General features: G+C 45.0%; 1 protein-coding gene across 4 annotated transcripts; it reads left to right on the top strand.

Annotated features, from left to right (window-relative positions):
• Positions 1-199: 199 nt before the first annotated feature.
• kif1aa (kinesin family member 1Aa) lies at positions 200-20,509 on the top strand. 4 transcript variants are annotated; one of them, XM_085927975.1, is made up of 49 exons: positions 200-373; positions 2,150-2,325; positions 4,306-4,379; positions 4,459-4,641; positions 4,754-4,819; positions 4,959-5,137; positions 5,202-5,313; positions 5,418-5,495; positions 5,563-5,628; positions 5,716-5,733; positions 5,794-5,872; positions 5,952-6,030; positions 6,236-6,378; positions 7,408-7,541; positions 7,707-7,786; positions 7,890-7,965; positions 8,381-8,460; positions 8,575-8,681; positions 8,751-8,831; positions 8,919-9,099; positions 9,164-9,236; positions 9,305-9,395; positions 9,457-9,605; positions 9,676-9,854; positions 9,926-10,096; positions 10,268-10,561; positions 11,500-11,618; positions 11,689-11,774; positions 11,945-12,074; positions 12,282-12,444; positions 12,599-12,689; positions 12,763-12,881; positions 12,983-13,038; positions 13,124-13,333; positions 13,801-13,909; positions 13,991-14,057; positions 14,141-14,225; positions 14,294-14,399; positions 15,184-15,210; positions 16,320-16,434; positions 16,512-16,645; positions 16,719-16,926; positions 17,014-17,202; positions 17,334-17,405; positions 17,478-17,599; positions 17,682-17,825; positions 17,904-18,096; positions 18,181-18,299; positions 18,386-20,509. In XM_085927975.1, exons 2-49 carry the CDS (start codon positions 2,220-2,222, stop codon positions 18,426-18,428), a joined length of 5,586 nt encoding a protein of 1,861 aa, XP_085784101.1. In that variant the 5' UTR covers positions 200-373; positions 2,150-2,219; the 3' UTR covers positions 18,429-20,509. The 4 variants fall into 4 exon arrangements, with proteins under 4 accessions (XP_085784101.1, XP_085784098.1, XP_085784099.1 ...); XM_085927972.1 differs by lacking the exons at positions 10,268-10,561; positions 13,124-13,333 and adding an exon at positions 15,419-15,502; XM_085927973.1 differs by lacking the exons at positions 10,268-10,561; positions 13,124-13,333.
• Positions 20,510-20,634: the final 125 nt, after the last annotated feature.

The raw sequence follows: 20,634 nt of genomic DNA, 5'->3' as shown, positions 1-20,634 counted from the left end.
CCCCCCCGCCCCTCCCAACCAAGCCCCCAAAAAAACCCTCCCTCCCTCCGCGCTCTTCCTTCTATCCCCTCTCTTCCCCCTCCGCGCTCTTCCTACCACCGCATTGATGCTGTTACCTCCCTCGGCGGTGACGTCACCGCCCTGAGGTTCGGCACAGCATCCTCCTCCGACACAACCATTTTGGACGCCACCACCCAGACCCAAGTCATCTTGACGGCGGCCCACACGGCCACCACCTTACCCCTGCGAAGGCACCTCCTTTCCCGGGTCGATAGAGGACACCAAGTCCTTCCGTCTTGATGGAGGCTGCTAGTAGGCGGAAAGGATCCATTTGAAAATACGACGGAGCCCCCACACTCGGTGCTAACATCACGTATGTACGATTTGATCAATATTTAGCTTTTATTCCGCGCTTTGTGTACGTTTTGGTGCTTCTGTGTGTGCTTTTTAAATCCCACCGAAGGACGCGTGGGCTCAGGGTGCGGCCATTGAGGAGGCTGCCACCGCCTCCCCCGGGACACTTGTCATGTTTACCTGTTATTGTATAATATGTATGATATAAACATCATGTCATATTCACACAGTTTAGAGGTTTAAATTGAAATAATATTGTCGACAGAATCACATTCATCATGTCATTTCTTTGATCAATGACATTTGCTGGTTATTTGTTTTAAAATAATTGTGCTATTTTCTCTCCAAATGATTAAAATTTGTTGGGAGTGACATGATGAGGTGTTGTAGCCTTTTGTCACCAGCGACACGGTGACCGCCCTGACTGTCCTGCATCGTCATTACAGGGGCAAAACAAAGACGGAAATCAGACTTAATGTCATTTTTAGGTTCCCAAAAATACACAGAATCTTTGTTGATGTGGGAGTGGAGGTTATGCTAAGCACCGAGTGACTGACATAAACAAGATGCCACTCTTAACAGTCTGAATGCTTGGCACATGATGTTCGTTTAGGGTGCTGCTTGGCAGAGGCAACAACTGTGATGACTCAGCAAAAAAAAAAAAAACCAGCGTGACGTGACAGCATACCTCACTAGATGTCATTTTAGCCAGCATCATGGTAGTAACCCTCCAAGTGTGCCTTTTTGGTGAAATAAAACCCAAACGGAATAGAGCGGAACTTAGCGGAAAGTAAGCGGACGCCTTCTCGGCGGAAAACACCCAAGCGGTGTCCATTTACTTTTGTCCAGGCAGCATTTCACTCTCCAACCTCATTAGAATTGTAGATACTCACATATAATGAATATAAAAACTATTACTTAGCTATGCAAACCGCTCAACTTTATTTTGGCCTAATCAGAGACATTTAAAACGGTGACACATATTGTTGATTTTAAATTAACATGTGATTGACAAAACATAACTATAAGTCAAGTAAAAAAAAAAAAACATCTTTACAATTATATGTTCTATTCCACCAATCTAAACACGACATTCTATTATTGCGATTGTGGAATATGAATGAAGCAACAAAATCCATCTCAGGGGACGGCCATTTTGCCACTTGCTGTCCCCTGAAAATGACATCACACATGCTCAGGTAACGACCAATCACAGCTCATCTGTTTTAATTTGCTCATATGACATTCGCAAGACGACATCTTAGAAACTCGTAGATACTCCGCTGCCAATTTTCCTTTCTCCTGAATGCTTCCTGTAGTCTCATTTAATTGCGTCATCCTGCTTGCTATTGATAAGGATCGTCATTAATTGGATTGGGATGAGTCATGCTTTTTCCCGACACACATTAACGTGACGACATGATGGCTTTTAAGTTCCACATGGTCTGGGAATGTGCCGCTCTAATCCCGGGACGTATATTTGAGCTGGGCCTGTGCTTCTTTTGTTGGCCCGTTACTTTATCATCGCCATGGCAGCAGCTGACCATGCATGCTCCGCCATTGTCCCAAACATCCGCCTCAAAGGTTGCATTCTATCAATTGTGCTTTCTAAAACGAATCATGTGCTAAAGAAATTTGATTTACTGGAGTCCCTTTTGTCATTGGGGAGGTTCACTGAGCCCCTAACTGAGACAATAAACCGAGTTAGTCTTTTGTGTTTTGTTATTATTATTTTGTTTATTTCTTCATTGACATACAGTAAAACTAACCACTCCCTGTTTGATTCCCTCCACAGAGCTGCGGCGGTCCAAATAAGTCAGCGAGCAAGAAACGGGCACCCCGGGTGCTAATAAAAGCAGTGCACCATGTCAGGGGCTTCTGTGAAGGTGGCGGTCCGAGTCCGCCCTTTCAACTCTCGAGAGATGAACAAAGAGAGCAAATGCATCATCCAGATGTCGGGAAACACCACCAGTGAGTAGTAACCACACCCATATTTCAATCTAGGGTTCGTTTCAGGACGGAACAGCAACCGTGTTGTTTTGTTCAATAACTGTAATGTGCATTTCGAGTTGAGTTGTCGCGGTCGGTGTGGGATTTCAACTTTAGAATTCCCTTAATGACATCCGACTTAGGCAAAGAAATTCAATTTTCTGTTATTTTTAATCACGTACTTCTCCACGGAAATCGTCCGGATACGACTGGTGGCGGATCGATCGAAGCAACACTGCTTTTCATAAATAATAAATAAAAACATTGCGTGCATGTTCTCTCCGCGCCTGTGTTGGTTTTCTCTGGATGTTATATTATGATTTGCTACCTGTGGATTTTATTGCTTTTTTTTTTTTATTGCTTTTTTTTTTTTTTTTTTAGTAACCTAACCTGAACCTAACCATATTTCCAAAACATCCTAAAAGGACACAAGATGGCAGACAAATCATCAAGCAAGGCATGAAGTGTCAAAACAACCTAAAAAAATCATCAAACTAAAATGTTGCTCTGATTACCAAAGCATCACACAGGCAACATAATGTGCCAGCCATTGATGACTAAGTCGTACATGTTGTCAGTACCAAAACGTGCACGTCACTTTGCCTTGGGAAGAGACACTGGATATGTCGTCTGCTTGCCGAGCTAAAGCCACACGTCAATAATAGATGAAGCCCAGTGAAATATTTAACGTTTGGCCTAATTTAAACCCTTGCCCTTCCCACTGTGTCGCGTCACGACTGACTAAATTTCTCAGCGGTGTGACTTTTTTCTATTTTTGTTTTGTTTCATTTAAAAACATAACTGTAATATGAAGTCAGCCCACAATGCTGTAAGGTTGTTGTGATGCAGCTTGGTGTTCACACAAAGACTCATCCATAGACATGTCTTGTGGGAGTGTGTGTGTGTGTACATGTGTGTGTGTCTCAAAAGGATGTGAGCAAGTTCATTCCTTCTGCAGTGGCAGCGTCGGCATATAAACGTCTCATTGTCTTCCTGTCGTCTTTTTTTTGCCTTGCTGGTCGACAGGCTGCTTCCCACATGGGAGGAGAATGGCAGACATCTTTTTTTTTTTTTATTGAGTTGAGAGGGGGGGGGGGATTCTCCCACGCTGAAATGAATTAAGATGCAAAGCACTAAACTGAGGCCTCTTGTTGGAGAGCGCTTAGACTTTGCTTAAAACACTCAAAGAACCCTGAAAGCAAAATGAACTTGGGGCATGTTTACATGCTGCCAAGTAAAAGTGACTTTGAGAACTGAATTTAAAAAAGTGAACAATACTTTTTACATGGAGCTCTTATTGGGTGTTATTAGTTTGGGTAACAACTGTTGCTAGCGAGGTACACTCAGCTGCTGCCACGCCCGCTGTTGGTGCGAAAAGAAAAAAATTGCACGCGTGCTCCACGGATGGACGTGCTCGGCGTGCTAATAGCGCAGCTCGGAGTGGCGTCACCGGCAGAGCGCAGTGAAGGGGATAACGTCAGCGCATGGGGTCATTAGAACATCCTCCGCTCTAGGTCACGTCCTCAATGGCCAGTGAGGTGCTTCTTTTTCCGGCCAACGACGTTCATCTTCTAAATTGACAGGCCTGTAATAGGTTTTACTGGATGGTTTCCGCCCCTCCTTTTTTTTCCCTGACCCATATAATGCATCTAATGCTTAACAAATACAATTTGTAAAAATAGCATTACAAATATGAATGTCTTGTTTTACAAAAAAACATTGTATTTTCATTGAATTTCATATAATTTTTTAATTGGATGAAAATGTCTAATCATTCATATGATAAAATAATATTGCATTTAAAATGTATTTTTTTATTTAGATATTTACATAGAATTTTTTCAATTTTGATTTAAAATAGGTTTTATGTGATTGAATTTTGAACCCTAATGAGGAAAAGACTTCTAGAAAATGGCTGAATGGATCATATTTTTCCTAACATCTTATTTTTCTGTCTCCTAGCCATCATCAACCCTAAGCAGGCCAAAGACAACAAGAGCTTCAATTTTGATTATTCCTACTGGTCACACACTTCGGTAACGCACGCATGCAGACACACGCCTTGAAGCCGTTAACTGCTCATCTTCACAAATATGTTTTCATTTCCACCGGCAGCCCGAGGATGTGAACTACGCCTCTCAAATGCTGGTCTACAAAGACATCGGCGAAGAAATGCTGCTCCACGCCTTCGAAGGTTACAACGTTTGCATCTTTGCGTACGGCCAGACGGGCGCTGGCAAATCCTACACCATGATGGGCAAGCAGGATGTCAAAGATCAACAAGGCATCATCCCGTTGGTACGCACTTGTAAACATTTACTCTGTGACATCACACGTACGTCAATGGCAAAGGGATCGATCTATATCCAAGGATTTGATTTTTACAAAGTAATCTTTTTCTTGCTTCCAGCTTTGTGAAGACCTCTTTACCAAAATCAATGACAACGCAGACAACAGCATGTCCTACTCTGTGGAGGTAAGATCCCATCCACATTTTCTCTCTCTTTGTTTTGGATGCACACAAGATTGTCGTGTGAATTTATTTGTCTGTATGTCCTCTGTGATTCTTTTTTTTTTTTGGGGGGGGTCGGTGCTGATTCGCTGCTTCTTTGTAGGTGAGCTACATGGAAATCTACTGCGAGCGCGTGCGCGACCTGCTCAACCCCAAAAACAAAGGCAACCTGCGTGTGCGCGAGCATCCGCTGATGGGGCCCTACGTGGAGGACTTGTCCAAGTTGGCCGTCACCTCCTACAATGACATTCAGGACCTGATGGACTCTGGCAACAAAGCCAGGTAGGTCAGTGATGGTAGAAAGCTTTCTGCTAACAAACTCAAGCGATTTTCTTTCTCCTGACAGGACGGTGGCCGCTACCAACATGAACGAGACCAGCAGTCGCTCGCATGCCGTTTTCAACATCATTTTCACACAGAAACGTCACGACGCCGACAGCGACAACACCTCTGAGAAGGTTAACGCACATTATAACTGATGGCTCCTCAAAATGTCAACTTTTTGATAATACCAAGAAGCCTTTTTCATATTTTCTGAACCGGAGTCTCCTCAACTTTTCAGGTTAGTAAAATCAGTTTGGTGGATTTAGCAGGCAGCGAGAGAGCCGATTCCACTGGAGCCAAAGGGACCAGGCTGAAGGTAGGACATTTTTCCCACCCTAAAACGCATTCAAATTATTGTTGACCTCATTTGTGCTTGGTCACAGGAAGGAGCCAACATCAACAAATCTCTAACCACATTGGGAAAAGTCATCTCCGCTTTGGCAGAAGTGGTGAGAATTATACATAAATCCGCTCGAGTACGAACTGTTTACTTTTTATTCATGTTTGTTAATCATACACTCTCTGCTTCATTTCAGGACTCTGGATCAAACAAGGTACACCAATTAAATTATTTTCTATAATATAGTAATAACCGAGCTTTAACTTACTTGCAGAACAAAAAGAAGAAGAAAGTGGAAAATTTCATTCCTTATCGCGATTCGGTGCTGACTTGGCTGCTCCGAGAGAATCTCGGTAGGGATCAGTTAACCGTTGGTCAGCGCCTTTTCTTATTTAAAGTGAGCTGATGTCACGTTTTTCCGCTTTGCATCAGGCGGCAACTCTCGCACAGCCATGGTGGCTGCTCTGAGCCCGGCGGACATCAACTATGACGAGACTCTCAGCACACTCAGGTTAAAACAGCACAAAATAAATCTAATTAAAATCCTGATCAAACATTTGGGGTATTTTTGGCAGATAAATTTGAGTCATTTACATTCAAGTATAATGTTTAACGCCGTGTAAAAGGGTAGCAGATACTAAATGTAATTTACTAAGAGTGACAAATGCTCTATCTTTCCTTAAACAAATTGTACTAATATGTGTTCACGTTGACAGGTATGCCGACCGCGCCAAACAAATCCGCTGCAACGCCGTCATCAACGAGGACCCGAACAACCGGCTGGTGCGCGAGTTGAAGGAGGAGGTGTCCCGCCTCAAAGACCTGCTCTTAGCCCAGGGCCTGGGGGACATCATCGACAGTGAGCAAACATTATTATTAAACATTATAAACAAACATGGCATAGTAGTAAGTCTATTTATAAAAACAGTATCCAAAACAAGTCCGCGAGCTTTTTACTAATGTGAAATGTGCTAAACAAAGCACACAACAAAATCTGCAAGGACGCATTCTTTTTATTCTTAATCACCCCGCATCCACTTCCAGTCCAGCTCAGTCCTGCCCGCCATGTTGGGGCACAAGGTTTACCTTAATGTCGGATGATGTAAGCGGCAGCGTTGTAAGCAATGCCAAATGGAAGTCATTAGCTTGTGGTACTTGTCTTATTCTCCCCCTGTGTGTCTCTCTCCAAGCATTTCGAGGCACTGCTGCTGAGATTGAGGGTTTGAAACGTGTGTTGTTGTTGCTTTCTCTCTCTTCTGCTAGCTTTGCATTGCATTCCAACGTCAGAGCTTCATTTTTGTTCTTGGCCCAGCCCCTGACTGTCCTTTAATGACGCTCACACAATTTGCAATGTCACAGTGCTGTAGAGATAATGGGCATGCTCTTGATATTATCATTTATGGTTCAGTACAGCCGTTTTCAAAGTAGAATTTCCCATATTAAACCTTTTCTTATTCTTTAGCTGTAGATCACGGGTTGTGTTCACCAAAACGTCGTTTTTGACAAAAAAAGCAGAGACATTGTGGAAAGTAAACATGTCAAGAACGGTGACATGGAGCTGTATGAATAAAAAAAAAAAAAAAGCAATTACAGCTGTGCTATACAATTGTAGCACAACTGCAGTACTGAGATGAGAGGTAGTGCTAATTAGTCACAGAAATGGCCTCGCTGTTATATTTCATTTGTGATAATTATAATCCTCCCTTATCTGAAATGGCAAATGAGCAAAATGCTTTCCGCAGCTTGTTTATTTTTAGCTTGGCGGTTAAAGTGTTCCATCTTTTTTTTTCGCTGTTGTTGCTTGATGGCTTGCTTGTCACACAGAAAAGGCAATATCATTTATCATTTATCAAAGGTTTGCTCTCTTTTTCTGTCTCTTGTGCTCCAGTGACCAACGCCATGACAGGCATGAGTCCGTCGCCATCACTCTCAGTGCTTTCTAGCCGCGCCGGCTCCATCGCCAGCCTGCACGACCGCATCATGTTCAGCCCGGCCAACGAGGAGGCCATCGAGCGTCTGAAAGTGAGTGTGGTGGTGGAATTAAAAACATCAAATTCAAGATTTGTCTAGAAAAAAAGGCTCAAAAAGTCAAAAGGCGTCCAATGTCAGCCATTTTGCTTTGACGCGGACATTTTAGGTCATCAACAAACAAACAGAAGCATTTCTGCTCCTTTTTCGAAACATTAGGAAACTGAGAAAATCATCGCAGAGCTCAACGAGACGTGGGAAGAGAAACTTCGTCGGACTGAAGCCATTCGAATGGAACGGTGAGCTCCGACTTCCCGACGACAGACTCACGCGCTTCACAGGAGCCTCGTAAATATGCAAGCCATTAGCATGTTGCGGCTAACTCAAGCCCTTCATCCACAGAGAGGCCCTTCTAGCAGAAATGGGCGTGGCCATGCGCGAGGACGGCGGCACAGTCGGCGTCTTCTCCCCCAAGAAGGTAATCAGACATCCACTGAGTTGACACCTCAAAGTGCTTTGACGCATTTGAAAAATAAACAGCCTCTTTATCCGTCCCCTAAGCCGTCTGACACCCACAGAAAGCCCCAGGCAGTTTTTATTGACACTGTCGGGCTGTTTTCCCCCAATGAGGTTTGTAATTGTGAAGTGTGCGGTTGCTTTTCAGTCTCTGGCCTTCATTAAATTTCATCTCAAGACCTGAAACTGTCCGACAGATTTGAAGATAAGATAAAGCTGGCTTTATCTGCATGTTTTTTTTTTTTCTTTACGAGATTGCTTTGTGTGGGCGCTGTGATATGCAGTGTTTGCATAATGTTCCTAATTCATAAAGGGATCATAAAGAGACAGACAAGAAATCAACTTGTATACATAAATCTTTTTATGTTCCCCCTCAGACGCCTCATCTGGTGAACCTGAACGAGGACCCTCTCATGTCCGAGTGCTTGCTCTACTACATCAAGGATGGAATCACCAGGTAAGATGCAGCCAGGCTTACCAGGAATTCTCGTATCGTGTTTTGCTATTTCATACATTAGCTGTAGCTTGCAATTGCTCCTCTTTGCTAACTCATCGGGAAAATATTTTCCAGGGTGGGCCGGGTGGACGCCGCAAGCCGCCAGGACATTGTTCTAAGCGGCCACTTCATCATAGATGAGCACTGCACTTTCACCAGCTCCACTGGCCCGCAAGGAGAAAGTGAGTGATCTTCAGGTTTGGACCCGGTGGTTGTCGTCTCACATCGTTGCCGTCTTTGTTGCCGAGTAGCCGTTGTCCTGGAGCCCTGCGAAGGAGCCGAGACCTACGTCAACGGCAAGAGAGTGACGGAGGCCACGGTCCTCAAATCAGGTTAGGAAAATGTGATCTCATTGTCTGAAGAAATGTCACTATATCGATGAAATGGTCCGAAACATTTGGTGCCTCTGTGACATTCAGGAAATCGTATCATCCTGGGCAAGAGCCACGTGTTCCGCTTCAACCACCCAGTGCAGGCACGGGCCGAGAGGGAGAAGACCCCGTGCGTGGAGACCCCCGCGGAGCCCGTCGACTGGGCCTTTGCTCAGAGGGAGTTGCTAGACAAGCAAGGCATCGACATGAAGCAAGAGATGGATCAGAGGTAAACCATCGAGGAGTGCAGGTGTACAAATGAATGTCTAAAACTAAAAATCTTTGTGATATAGACTGCAAGAGCTAGAGGATCAATATCGCAAAGAGAGAGAGGAGGCTAACAACCTGCTGGAGCAGCAAAGACTGGTACGTCTACATATTTTTGGAATTGGATCTCGTCTTATCGATGAATTTGCGGTCACTTTATTTTTCAGGATTATGAGAGCAAGCTGGAGGCTCTTCAGAAGCAGGTGGCTCTTTATCACCCAGAAGCTCCCGAGGAAGAGGAGGAGGCAGAAGAAGAAGGTAACGCGCTAAATGGACACGATGGTAAAAGCTGAACTTTGACCTCGGTGCCTTCTCACAGTCCAGTGGAGCGAGCGTGAAAGAGAGCTAGCCGAGTGGAGCTTTCGCAGGTGGCGTTGCTACCAGTTCACCTCCCTGCGGGACCTCCTGTGGGGCAACGCCATTTTCCTCAAGGAGGCCAACGCCATCAGCGTGGAGCTCAAAAAGAAGGTAAAATCCCCCCCGCCGCCGTCCTCTTAATCGCCGTGACGGTAACAAGTCATTCCTTTGTGCCCGGCAGGTTCAGTTCCAGTTCGTACTGTTGACCGACACCCTCTATTCGCCGCTCCCGCCGGACCTGCTGCCGCCCGATCCCGGCCAAGACCGCGAGAGACGAATCTTCCCACAAACCATAGTGGCTGTGGAGGTGCAGGACCAGAAGAATGGAGCCACTCACTACTGGACACTAGAAAAACTCAGGTTTGAAAATGACTCTCAAATGGAGTAATAATAAGTTGCCAGACTATTATTGAGCAAAACAAACCTTGCAGGCAAAGACTTGATCTGATGCGGGAGATGTACGACCGTGCCGCCGAGGTCCCACCCGCCACTGCCGTTGTCTCCTCAACGCGTTCAAACGTCACAGCAGATGACAGTGAAAGCGCCACGACGGGCGGCGACCCTTTTTACGACCGCTTCCCTTGGTTCCGACTGGTGGGCAGGTACGCTCGAAACACGAGCCCTTAAAAATGTTGTTGTTTTTTTTCCCCCACGTTGGACAAGGTTCATCATCTGACAATCATCTATTGCATCCGGTCCCGGTGCGCGTCCACTAACAGGCGGGGCCGATCCATATTCAGTGTGTTTTCTCTCTACTAACCCGCTTCCCCCAGAAACCCTCTTTTCAACACGTGCATGAGCGAGCGCATGAGCGACCCCACCCCGTCCCCCACCCCCTCCGCCTCCGAGACCACCGACTCCCCTCAACGGGAGGCTCGCGGCGGCGAGGACGACCAATCGGAGGAGCTGGACGATGATATCTTTTTGGATGAGCCGAGCTCGGAGCTGGTGGGGGAGGAGGAGGATGATGATGATGAGGAGGAGGAGGAGCGAGAACTGTGCCGAGGCTCCAGCGAAGGCCAGGATCCCTTTTACGACCGCTCGCCATTATTCAGTGTAGTGGGAAGGTTGGTGAGGTTTACGGGGAGAGAGCACACGCTGACGGGCGAAACTAGCTCTTTCACGCTGAGACGCCTCCATGAATGACAGGCGGGATAAAGTGTGCGTGATATCAAATTAATAATCAAGTAACATAGTTTACTAGTCGCAGTTGCTTGTTTAGTCTTCAGATTTAATTTCCTCAAATCTGATGCTGGAGTAGACATTTCTGGGCTTTTTATTTTTATAACTACTGTATATCCTGTCCCCATATTCATCGCTAACAAATTGTAACACGCTAACTCTCATGATGGCCAGGAAGGGATCATACCAAGCAATGTGGACCTCCTTGTGTCGCGTGGTCGCGCGTGTGTCCTTTCTCACGTCTGACATGTCTAATCACGGCGAGACAGGAAGTTGACGTCTCAAGTTGAAAGAGCTGGTTTCGACCTCAGCCGTCTCTTTTTAGGCATGCCAGAGCACAAGGCCTTTTATTTTTATTTTTTTGTTCGTGACCTCCTCGCGGCCTTCCCGAGGTGTCCTTTTAATTTGATTGGTCGGCTGTGTGGCTGAGCCGTGTTTGCCCCGCCCTCCCCCCCCTCGTATGATGATGATGATGATTTTCTGTGTCATTTGACCGTCCCAAAAAAAAAGCATTATTTCATTTTGGTTTTTTTTGTCCTGAGCATGCCTTTCTTAACACCTCACCAATCTTGTCATAAGCCTGCCCCCCCCCCGCCGTCTCTCTGTTTTAACACCCTTAAATGTCTACCTGACTTAGTACAAGTTGAAAAAAAAAAATATGAACAGTGGAAGCAAAAGTAAAGGGCAGCCATGGCCATCGCTCAAGAGCAGTCCCAGCTTGTGTTTGGTTGCTTTGCAGCTCAGTGTTTCTTGTATTTTATTTTTCACATTTTGTTCCATTTGACGCTTTCATCTTGTCCTCCTGTTTCCATTTCCTATCCAGGTCATTCGTGTACTTGAGCAACCTGCTGTACCCCGTTCCCCTGGTTCATCGCGTGGCCGTCGTGAGCGAGAAGGGCGACGTGAAGGGCTTCCTCCGTGTGGCGGTGCAGGCCATATCAGGTAAGACTCAGCAAAGGAGGAAAAGTGGTGCGTGTGATTGGCTGTAAATTTCGTCGTTTCCGCCCTCCAGCCGATGAGGAAGCGCCCGACTACGGCTCAGGGGTACGACAGTCTGGCACTGCCAAGATCTCCTTTGAAGATCAACAATACGAAAAGGTAAATAAACAACACATTAGCGATTAGGTGCTAGCATGTAGCATAGAGTGAAACCTTATTTTCTTTTGGTGGGTTTCATGTGCAGGAAAACTTTTGATGTCGCACAAAATCTCAGTCTCGAGTTGTTCTGCAAATTACAAATAATCTTTGTTTTTTATTTTTCCCCGCAGTTCCAGTCAGAGTCCTGCACAGCCGGACTTTCCTGCACCGGAGTATCCCAGGAGGAGCTTCGCATTGTGGAGGGCGAGGGGCAGAGTGCGGAGACGGGACCTTCGGCCGATGAAGTCAACAATAACACATGTGAGAGTCGTTGTATTGTAGAGTGGAGCACAACGTGAGGGCCAAATACAGTAAAAGGCTCAGTGGTGAGGAATTATTGGGTAAAACAATTGATCCAAAGGGAACAAAATAATGAAAATAAAAGTGGATCAAGGACAGAGCTTTGAGGGACTCCACTATAATTAAGAATCCATGCTGTTGTCTAATGTTTGTTTCCATCGATGACAGCCGGTGGTGATATGGACGACGTAGCAGGGAAGTCGGGACTGGACGGCCAAGTGGACGTGACGGCGGAGCATCTGAAGATCGGGAACATTTTCACCTTTCGTGTGACTGTGCTACAAGCATCCAACATCTCCGCTGAGTATGCTGACATCTTCTGCCAGTTCAAGTAAGATATGCCTCCACCTTTTCAGAAAAAAAGTCTGTTCTGAATTTTTTGAATTCTTCAAAAATATTTCAGGAAAAAGTTTTGTTTTTTTTAATACCTGAAAAGAATATCTGTCACCCTAACTGTTTCATTCTGTATATTTTCTCGTGCACAGTTTTATCCACCGACACGATGAAGCCTTCTCCACGGAACCCTTGAAGAACACGGGCCGTGGACCCCCGCTGGGCTTTTACCACGTACAGAATGTAACAACCGATGATAATGACTCAAGAGTCATTGTAGCTTATTTCAGTTCATCAGTAGCGTCTTTCCTTTCAGATCGCCGTCGAAGTAACCAAATCGTTTGTGGACTACATCAGCACTCAGCCCATCGTGTTTGAAGTGTTTGGACACTACCAGAAACAAGCTTTCCTTCCTCTCTGTAAAGATCTCATCAGGTAAGACTAGTAGATTATGCTAACATATAATGCAAATAAAAATCATAATTATAAACACACTTTGTTCAATACTTGGATAACACCCTCTTCTTTTTCTATAGTCCACTGCGGCCCTGTAGGAGACAGTTCCCCCGTGTGATGCCTCTGTCCAAACCAGGTAAACAAAAACAAACCCAGCGCTGACTCTTTTGTGTTGTGGATGTCAGCCGCGTGTCCGTCATGTTGGTGTCATTGGCTGTGAGCAGCGGACCCGGAGCAAAACCAGGAGAAAGCGCTGGAACTGATCCGACACCTGGTGCCCGACGCGCTCAACGGAGCGTTGGTGGACTCTCTGTCAGGCCACGCCCTCTCCGCCGCGGGCCTGGCCGCTTCTTTTCTGATGGAAGCGAATGAGGCCGCGTGGGCCGCCGTGCCCGCCTCCATTTGTTCTGTTGTTAAAGCGCAGACGCCCGGTTGGTTCATGATAATCCCATACAATCCTGACACTTTTTTTTTTTTTTCTTCAATGTCACTCACTTTGGTTTCCGATCTTTGTTTTGGTCTCCTATTGTAACAAAAAATGACAGCTAAAAAATACCCAGTTTCATTTTTCAGAAAAAGGAACCAATAAGTGAAGTGACATGAAAAGAGGGTTTGTTTGATGTGTCAGGATTGGTCGCTTGGATTCTGGCTTTTTTGGTGTCGGGTGTGATTAGTCTCCCCTGTTCTTCCTCGTCTGGACCATACAGACTTTTTTCAATTACTTTTCCAGGAAAGTCATCAAGTGACTGAATGAAGTGTGAATATTGTTTTGTTTTCATCTTTCCATGACCGCTCTACCTGTCTTCTTCCCTCTCTTTTTCCCATGTAGGTCTAGCTGGCATTACTTCCTGTCTATCCCGCTCTACTTCCTGTCTAACCTGTCCTATTTCCTGTTTAGTTCCGGCCACCAAGCTGACGGCGGTGGCGCGCCCGCAAGTAGGACCGTGCCACTGCAAGTACGACCTGATGGTTTTCTTTGAGATCTGTGAGCTGGAAGCCAATGGAGAGTAAGGATCTGTTAGGATTTCTTCACAATAAAATGTTGTGGGCTTTCAAAATAAAATGTTGATTTTATGTTTGCTTTTCAGCTACCTCCCCGCTGTGGTGGACCACAGAGGAGGAATGCCTTGTCACGGCACTTTCCTCTTACACCAGGTTGGTTTCTTTTGCTTCCCTCTGCTGAAAAGTTCAATATTCAGGAAAAAAAACTTTTGTTTTTTTTTGTGGTTGCTCCGCAGGGTCTCCAGAGGAGAATCACTGTCACTATCGTGCACGAGTCTGGCGGCGACATTGAATGGAGAGATGTCCGAGAGCTCGTTGTGGGTACGTTGTAGCTGCATCGTACAGTTGTGCGTATCCCGTTTTATTAATGCGCTGTTTTTCGACACCAGGGCGACTCCGCAACACCCCCGAATGTGACGAAAACATCGTGGACCCCAACATTCTCTCCCTCAATATTTTGTCTGCCGGCTACGTCAGGCCCTTGCACGACGACAGGTACACTTGGTGTTAGCGGCCACGTCTCAGAGGGAGGCTACGAAAACTCGAATGCAAAACGGTCACCGTGATTTGACGTCAAGCTAGCTGTGCGAGCTTTAACATTTGTTGTTACACGTTTTGTCGTGTCACGCCTGTCATCCCGTTCATCGTCACGCGTCATGTCGGCTAACTACAAAATTCATCTTCTTGATGCAGATTCAAACTTGTTTCAATTTTTTCGTCACTTGTTTTATATTTCCTATTTGGCTTACAATTTTGCTCAATTTTGTAAGCAAACAATCTTAGAATGAATTTTTAAAGATTACTTTAGGAAAAGCAATATTCCACGCGTTTTTGTTTGACTTTACATACAATAATTTTGTAGTGTCGTGACATAAAATATACGTATATGTTGAGAAAAAAAGAGTTATCTGAGGTTTTGTATGTTTTTTTTTAACATTTAAAGAGGGGTGTGTGAAAAGACACATTTCATCAGCCCATTATTATCATCATTACTTTTGCGCCTCTAACCTAGCATGCTAATGGAATTTATATTTGACATCCATGTTCTAGACAAGTATAAAATGTATACATTATGTTGACCATATTGAATACAAGCTAACTTCATATTTTTTGGCGGGAGATTCCATTTCTTTGCCAAGCCTGACCAGCACCGGCTGCTCTTTAGTAGCTTGCAATGCATTGAGGAACTAACACCAAATATTTGAATGGCCGCTAATGTTTTTCTCTCTCCAATCCACTAATGGAATGTTTTTATTTTTTATTGATTTGCTTTTTGCAGACAGTTTCTTGATTCGGACATGCCTAGGTATATTTCATTTGACTTTTCAACTATATACAGTGAACCTCGGTTTATCGTGTGATCTCAGTTGCCACACCTATAAATTGAAACCAAATGAAATCATTTTGCTTGCTTAATGCTAACACATACGAAAGCACAATATACCGTGGGTTCACTGTATTGTATTTTACGCTTCATCTGTTCATACGTGCCCTCATGGTCATTTCTTCATCAGCTCCACTTGTGTTGCTGTTTCTCGTTTGTTCTCTTCATACTTTGATGATCTGCATGGCCGGCTTTGCAAGGGGCGGGGTCGGAGGTGTGTGTTGCCTTTGTTGCTTTTACCACTTAGTAGTAGCGTCGTAGTTTGTAGCACTTTAGTAGCGTACACAACCCACTTCCTGTCACGCGACCTTTTCCCTCTCTCACTCTTCCTCTTCCTCTGTCATCTCTTCCTCCTCACAGCATCTCCCGTCGGGGACTTGATCCGAGGTATTGATCCTCTGCCTCACTCGCACTGGTCTATGGAAAACCTTGGAGCATTTCAATCCATGTACTCCTAGTGAGGGGAAAACTCAACTGGCACTTGTTGATAACTTGCTACTACTGAAAGTGCTACCGGTGAACATCTCGGGTTTCACTGGTAACAAGTAGCCACCCTAAAGGTTGTCTTCTAGTGAGGGAAAGGTTGGCACGAGTACATGGATATGGAATAAATTCTCTAAGAGCTTAATGGAAAGCCATTTGAGCGCTTCGATGAGGAGGCTACTAGTGCGTGACCCCTGCCCATGAGTTGTGCCTCATAATGTTACTAGTAGAGCGCAGTTATTAGTAAGATATAATTGCATACTTCTAGACCAAAAGTGGCTCCAGAAAAAAATATTATTTATATTTTAATTCTACTGCATAGATGTTGTCTCACTAGTGAGGACAACTAATCCAGGGATCCTAAGCAGGATTTAGACAAATGACTCAAACGGCTTTCCATGCTCCTCTACTTCATTCGTGCTTCATCTCAGTCAATCGGCATGATGTCATGGTTTCTTCGCCACGTGCAGTAACTTTAGCATAGCGTCTGTCAGTGTCTCATATTGATCGACCGTCTGTGTGCCTCTGGCGCGATTGATCACCTCCAGGACGTTCTACCGCTTCGAGGCGGCGTGGGACAGCTCCATGCACAACTCCTTGCTCCTCAACAGAGTCACCCCCTATGGCGAGAAGATCTACATGACGCTCTCGGCTTACTTGGAGGTGACGATGGTGTGAATGATGGACTCGAGGTGTTGACAGGGTGCTAACGTCTGCCTTTTTTTTTTTTTTTTTTTAAGCTGGAGAAATGCACGCAGCCGGCCGTGGTGACCAAAGATGTCTGCATGGTCTTCTACTCTCGCGACACCAAACTGTCCGCCTCACGTTCCATTCGGAACCTTTTTGGTACCGGAAGCTTGAGAGCGGCAGATGGGTGAGTTTGAAACTCTTACACACACCAAAACAACCTGTCACGTCACCCAAACAAATCTCATATCCATCATCAGAAACCGAGTGACAGGCGTGTACGAGTTAAGCCTGTGCAACTTGGCGGACGCGGGAAGTCCGGGCATGCAGCGACGCAGGCGGCGAGTGCTGGACACGTCGGTGGCGTACGTCCGCGGCGAGGAGAACCTGGCCGGTTGGCGGCCTCGCAGCGACAGCCTCATCCTCGAGCATCAATGGGAGCTCGACAAGCTCAGCTTGCTTCAAGAAGTAAGCCACTTTATTCAAAGAAAGAAATGTCAATCATTGAAGAATAAATTCAAAAACAAACAAAACTGACAATAACTATTTTGTCAGGTGGAAAAGACCAAACATTTCCTGCTGCTGCGGGAGAAACTGGAGTCCACCCTACTGCTGGCCGGTCAGGGGGCTCAGGAAATGGTGGAGGAGGAACCCGGCGAGATGTCTCCATTCACCCGTGTTGATCCGGAAGTCTGTGCCGCATCTGACATCACCACTGAGAGGCAACGGGAGCTCGCCACCAAGGTTCCCTACATTCCCAATTGAACATTGTCACGCTAGCACACCTGAATTCACCAAAACACTTTTCAAATATTCCTATTCTCACTCTCTTGCTGTCCAATCCAGTCTTGCTCTTTTTTTTTTTTTCCACGCAGTGTCTGCGACTGCTCACTCACTCCTTCGACAGGGAATACACTCACGTGTGCGTCAGCGCCAGTGAAAGCAAGGTACTTCCTGTTCCACACCCGCGGCCACTTCCTATCACGATGATCCTCACATAAAACACGTGTTTCTTGCAGATCTCAGAGATGTCCGTCACCACGTTGAGAGACTCGGCCTCCATCTCTGCCCTCAACACCATCACGCCCTCATCCACCTGCCCTTCCCTAGTGGAGGGTTGCTATGACAACGCTGCTCTTAGGTAGATTTCTGGCATGCTACATGAGAGGCATATAAAATAAGTAGGATGGAAATACGTTGCTTTTTTTTTTTTTTTTTTGCAGACCTCCCGCTCCTCACTCTCGCGCCGTCAGTCCGAGTCCTGACGCGCAGCCGGACGGCGAAGCCAAGAAGTGCGTGGGCGTAACCACGGAAGGGAAACCTCGCATACGTAGATTTGTCCCCGACATCCAAGAAATCCGAGTCAGGTGAGTTACGAAAACATTATGCGTTTAGAAATCTAAAAAAAAAACAACAACAACAACAACGTGGTTCTCTCTTCGCAGCCCTATCGTGTCCAAAAAGGGTTACCTGCACTTCCTGGAGCCGCACACCAACGGCTGGGTGAAGCGTTACGTGGTGGTGCGCCGGCCGTACGTCTACATCTACAACACGGAGCGCGACGCCGTCGAGCGCGCCATTCTCAACCTCTCCTCGGCGCAGGTCGAATACAGCGAAGACCAACAGGCCATGCTCAAGGTGCGACCCGTCATCTCATATCGATTAGCCATCCACACCTAGCCAGCTTCCAGTTTTTTTTTAATTTTTCTCTCTCTCCGACAGACCCCCAACACGTTTGCCGTGTGCACGGAACACCGCGGAATATTGCTTCAAGCCACAAGTGACAAAGACATGCACGACTGGCTGTATGCCTTCAATCCTCTCCTGGCGGGGACTATCAGGTATCGTGTTGTCACAGATTTTGAAAAGATGAATGCTAGCATGCCAGATGAAATGCTAAAATACTAATCGCACCCCTGTCCCTCAGATCCAAGTTGTCCAGAAGACGAGTGGGACAGATGAGGATGTGATGGAAAAGACTTGAGGTGTACATAGACCCACCGCCCCCCCCCCCCCCCTCTTCCCCTTTCCTCCGCTCTGCTAGCGTTCCTCGACGCCATCTCGTGTCAAGACTTTTCTAATCAGTCCAGTAGTCAGACTCCATACGTGTGGTGATGTCATGTAGTCGTCGTGTCAGTGGCGCATCCGGCCTTATACATACAATAGTAAGAAAGAAAATTGCTACGATTTGGGTGTCAGACTCAAAACTGGAGTGGGAAGTACCAAATTTGCAGTGTGAACAAAAGTATTGTGATAAAATGACAAGTTTTTCAAAAGTATTGGCACAGCCCGGATACAAGAACATTTGGACAACGAGATTCCGACAGATAAGAAGTGGGAAATAAAATTCGGACAGTGTCGGGAAAAGGCAGAAAAGATGATTTGGGGTTTTTTGCAAAAGTATTGGGACATCTACCCATCTTTAAAGGGGAGGCAATTTTAGCAGACGTATTGGAACACCAATAGGAAATGAAAAAATGTTTAATTTGGAAAACATATTGCACCATTGATGAAGATTTCCTTTTTACTGTCCAGCATGCTTTTTGGGAAAATCAACTTCCTTCAACCCCCTGACCGATTAACAAACATGTCCTAATACTTTTGTCTCTATATGCGGAAAAAATGTCTTTAACAGATAACGCTTCTCTTCCCCCCCCATTTCTCTGACAAACTTTCTCACACGCTGCCTATCATGTTTGCACATCTGCACTCGCCACGGTCATCCTCACAATTTCAAACCTCTCTCTTTATTTCTGTCTCATTTATTTCTGTCTGCATGTATTTATTTATTGACAAAGACGTTTGCAGTATATTTATAACGGGGTGCAATTTCTGCACACGGCACTTTGTAAGAGGCTCCCTCCCATGTTGCTTTGCAAATAATCACACAATCACACTTTACTTGAATGAATCTCCTCCACAACTTTTAAGTTGTCAGGCAAGTAGGAAATAATATAACATTTCAAATCTATATATCTTGTATTAAGTGCATATGGATGACGTGTAGTGCCTCTTGGTTGGATTCTATCGAACAACCTTCACGCTGCTATTTGTACTCTTCATCACCACATCGTCATGTGTTACGTCTACATTTTAATATTGGAATATAGCAGAATTTCCACAGTGGAACATGATTTGTTTGATTTTTATAATAATTTTAAGTTAAATGTTATCTTTATATTTTATTATTTTAGTTGTATTATTCAAAATAATTGAACATTTATTACATTGTCCCGTTTTTAATGAGACTCAGGAGGTTCTGCTGTATTCTATTCAGCCCACCCAAATTCAAACTTGAAATGTTCCGATTTTTCTTTTCAACATGTATTGAGTGTGCATCAGATCAGCCAACCTGCATGCACGCTCACAAAAGACCTTTTTTCATTCGACCACAATTGACATCTTACATTTTAAACCATTTACACCAAGTTCCACCTCCAATGAATTGTCCATAAAAGTTAAATAACAACTTAGAATCACTGCCCAAGGCCTACAATCGTATACATGTTCATTCATATGCAACTTATTGACATTTTCCAACTTTGCATGTTCCTATTCAACACAAGTGCTTCATCAGGGCTTTTCATGCGTGTCACACTGGATCCAACCAAAGTTGTTTCAGTCACTCAACACTGAATGTATAAACCACATTTTTAAACTGCTACCACTACTGAAGTGCTTGTCTGTACCCCGTATGACCTTCAGCGTGTGTTGCGGCACCACTGTTGTTTATTATAATATGCACCCTTTAGCCGTCATCCATTTTCTATCGCCCTCTGCTCTGAATGACAAATAGCAATTTTTGTGCTTCCACGTTTTATTATTTTCTTTTTGGTTATTTAAAAAAAAACGACATTGCAATGTATATAATAAACACAATTGCTGTGAAAGGTGTGTATCATATCATCAAGCGGCCGAGATCTTACTGTAAATGGGCTGTAGAGTTCAGTGTGTGTCTTTTTTTCCGAGCGTCGGAGTTAAGCGTCCAAATGTTTGTGCGTGTATGTTTGCACTGGAACACATTGTCATATATGGAATAAAAATAAAATAATGATGCAACACTTACATGGCGTCGGTTATATTTTGTCATTATACGTGGGTGACTGTGTGAAAGAATTTACTGCCAAGTACAGTAAGAATAACACTCTGTTAAATGTTATTTTAAGATATTTATTC

Source organism: Syngnathus leptorhynchus, chromosome 13 (assembly GCF_054491065.1).
Source record: "Syngnathus leptorhynchus isolate UIUO chromosome 13, UIUO_Slep, whole genome shotgun sequence".
NCBI lineage: Eukaryota > Metazoa > Chordata > Actinopteri > Syngnathiformes > Syngnathidae > Syngnathus > Syngnathus leptorhynchus.
This window is presented reverse-complemented; position numbering and strand designations above follow the sequence as displayed.

What these genes read in the sequence shown, in the direction of transcription:
- kif1aa (XM_085927975.1), top strand. Translation starts at nt 2,220, where the DNA reads ATGTCAGGGGCTTCTGTGAAGGTGGCGGTCCGAGTCCGCCCTTTCAAC. An exon ending in GGCCACGGTCCTCAAATCAG is followed by an intron (nt 8,832 to 8,918) that starts GTTAGGAAAATG and finishes TGTGACATTCAG; the next exon opens with GAAATCGTATCATCCTGGGC. An exon ending in TGTTAAAGCGCAGACGCCCG is followed by an intron (nt 13,334 to 13,800) that starts GTTGGTTCATGA and finishes TTTCCTGTTTAG; the next exon opens with TTCCGGCCACCAAGCTGACG.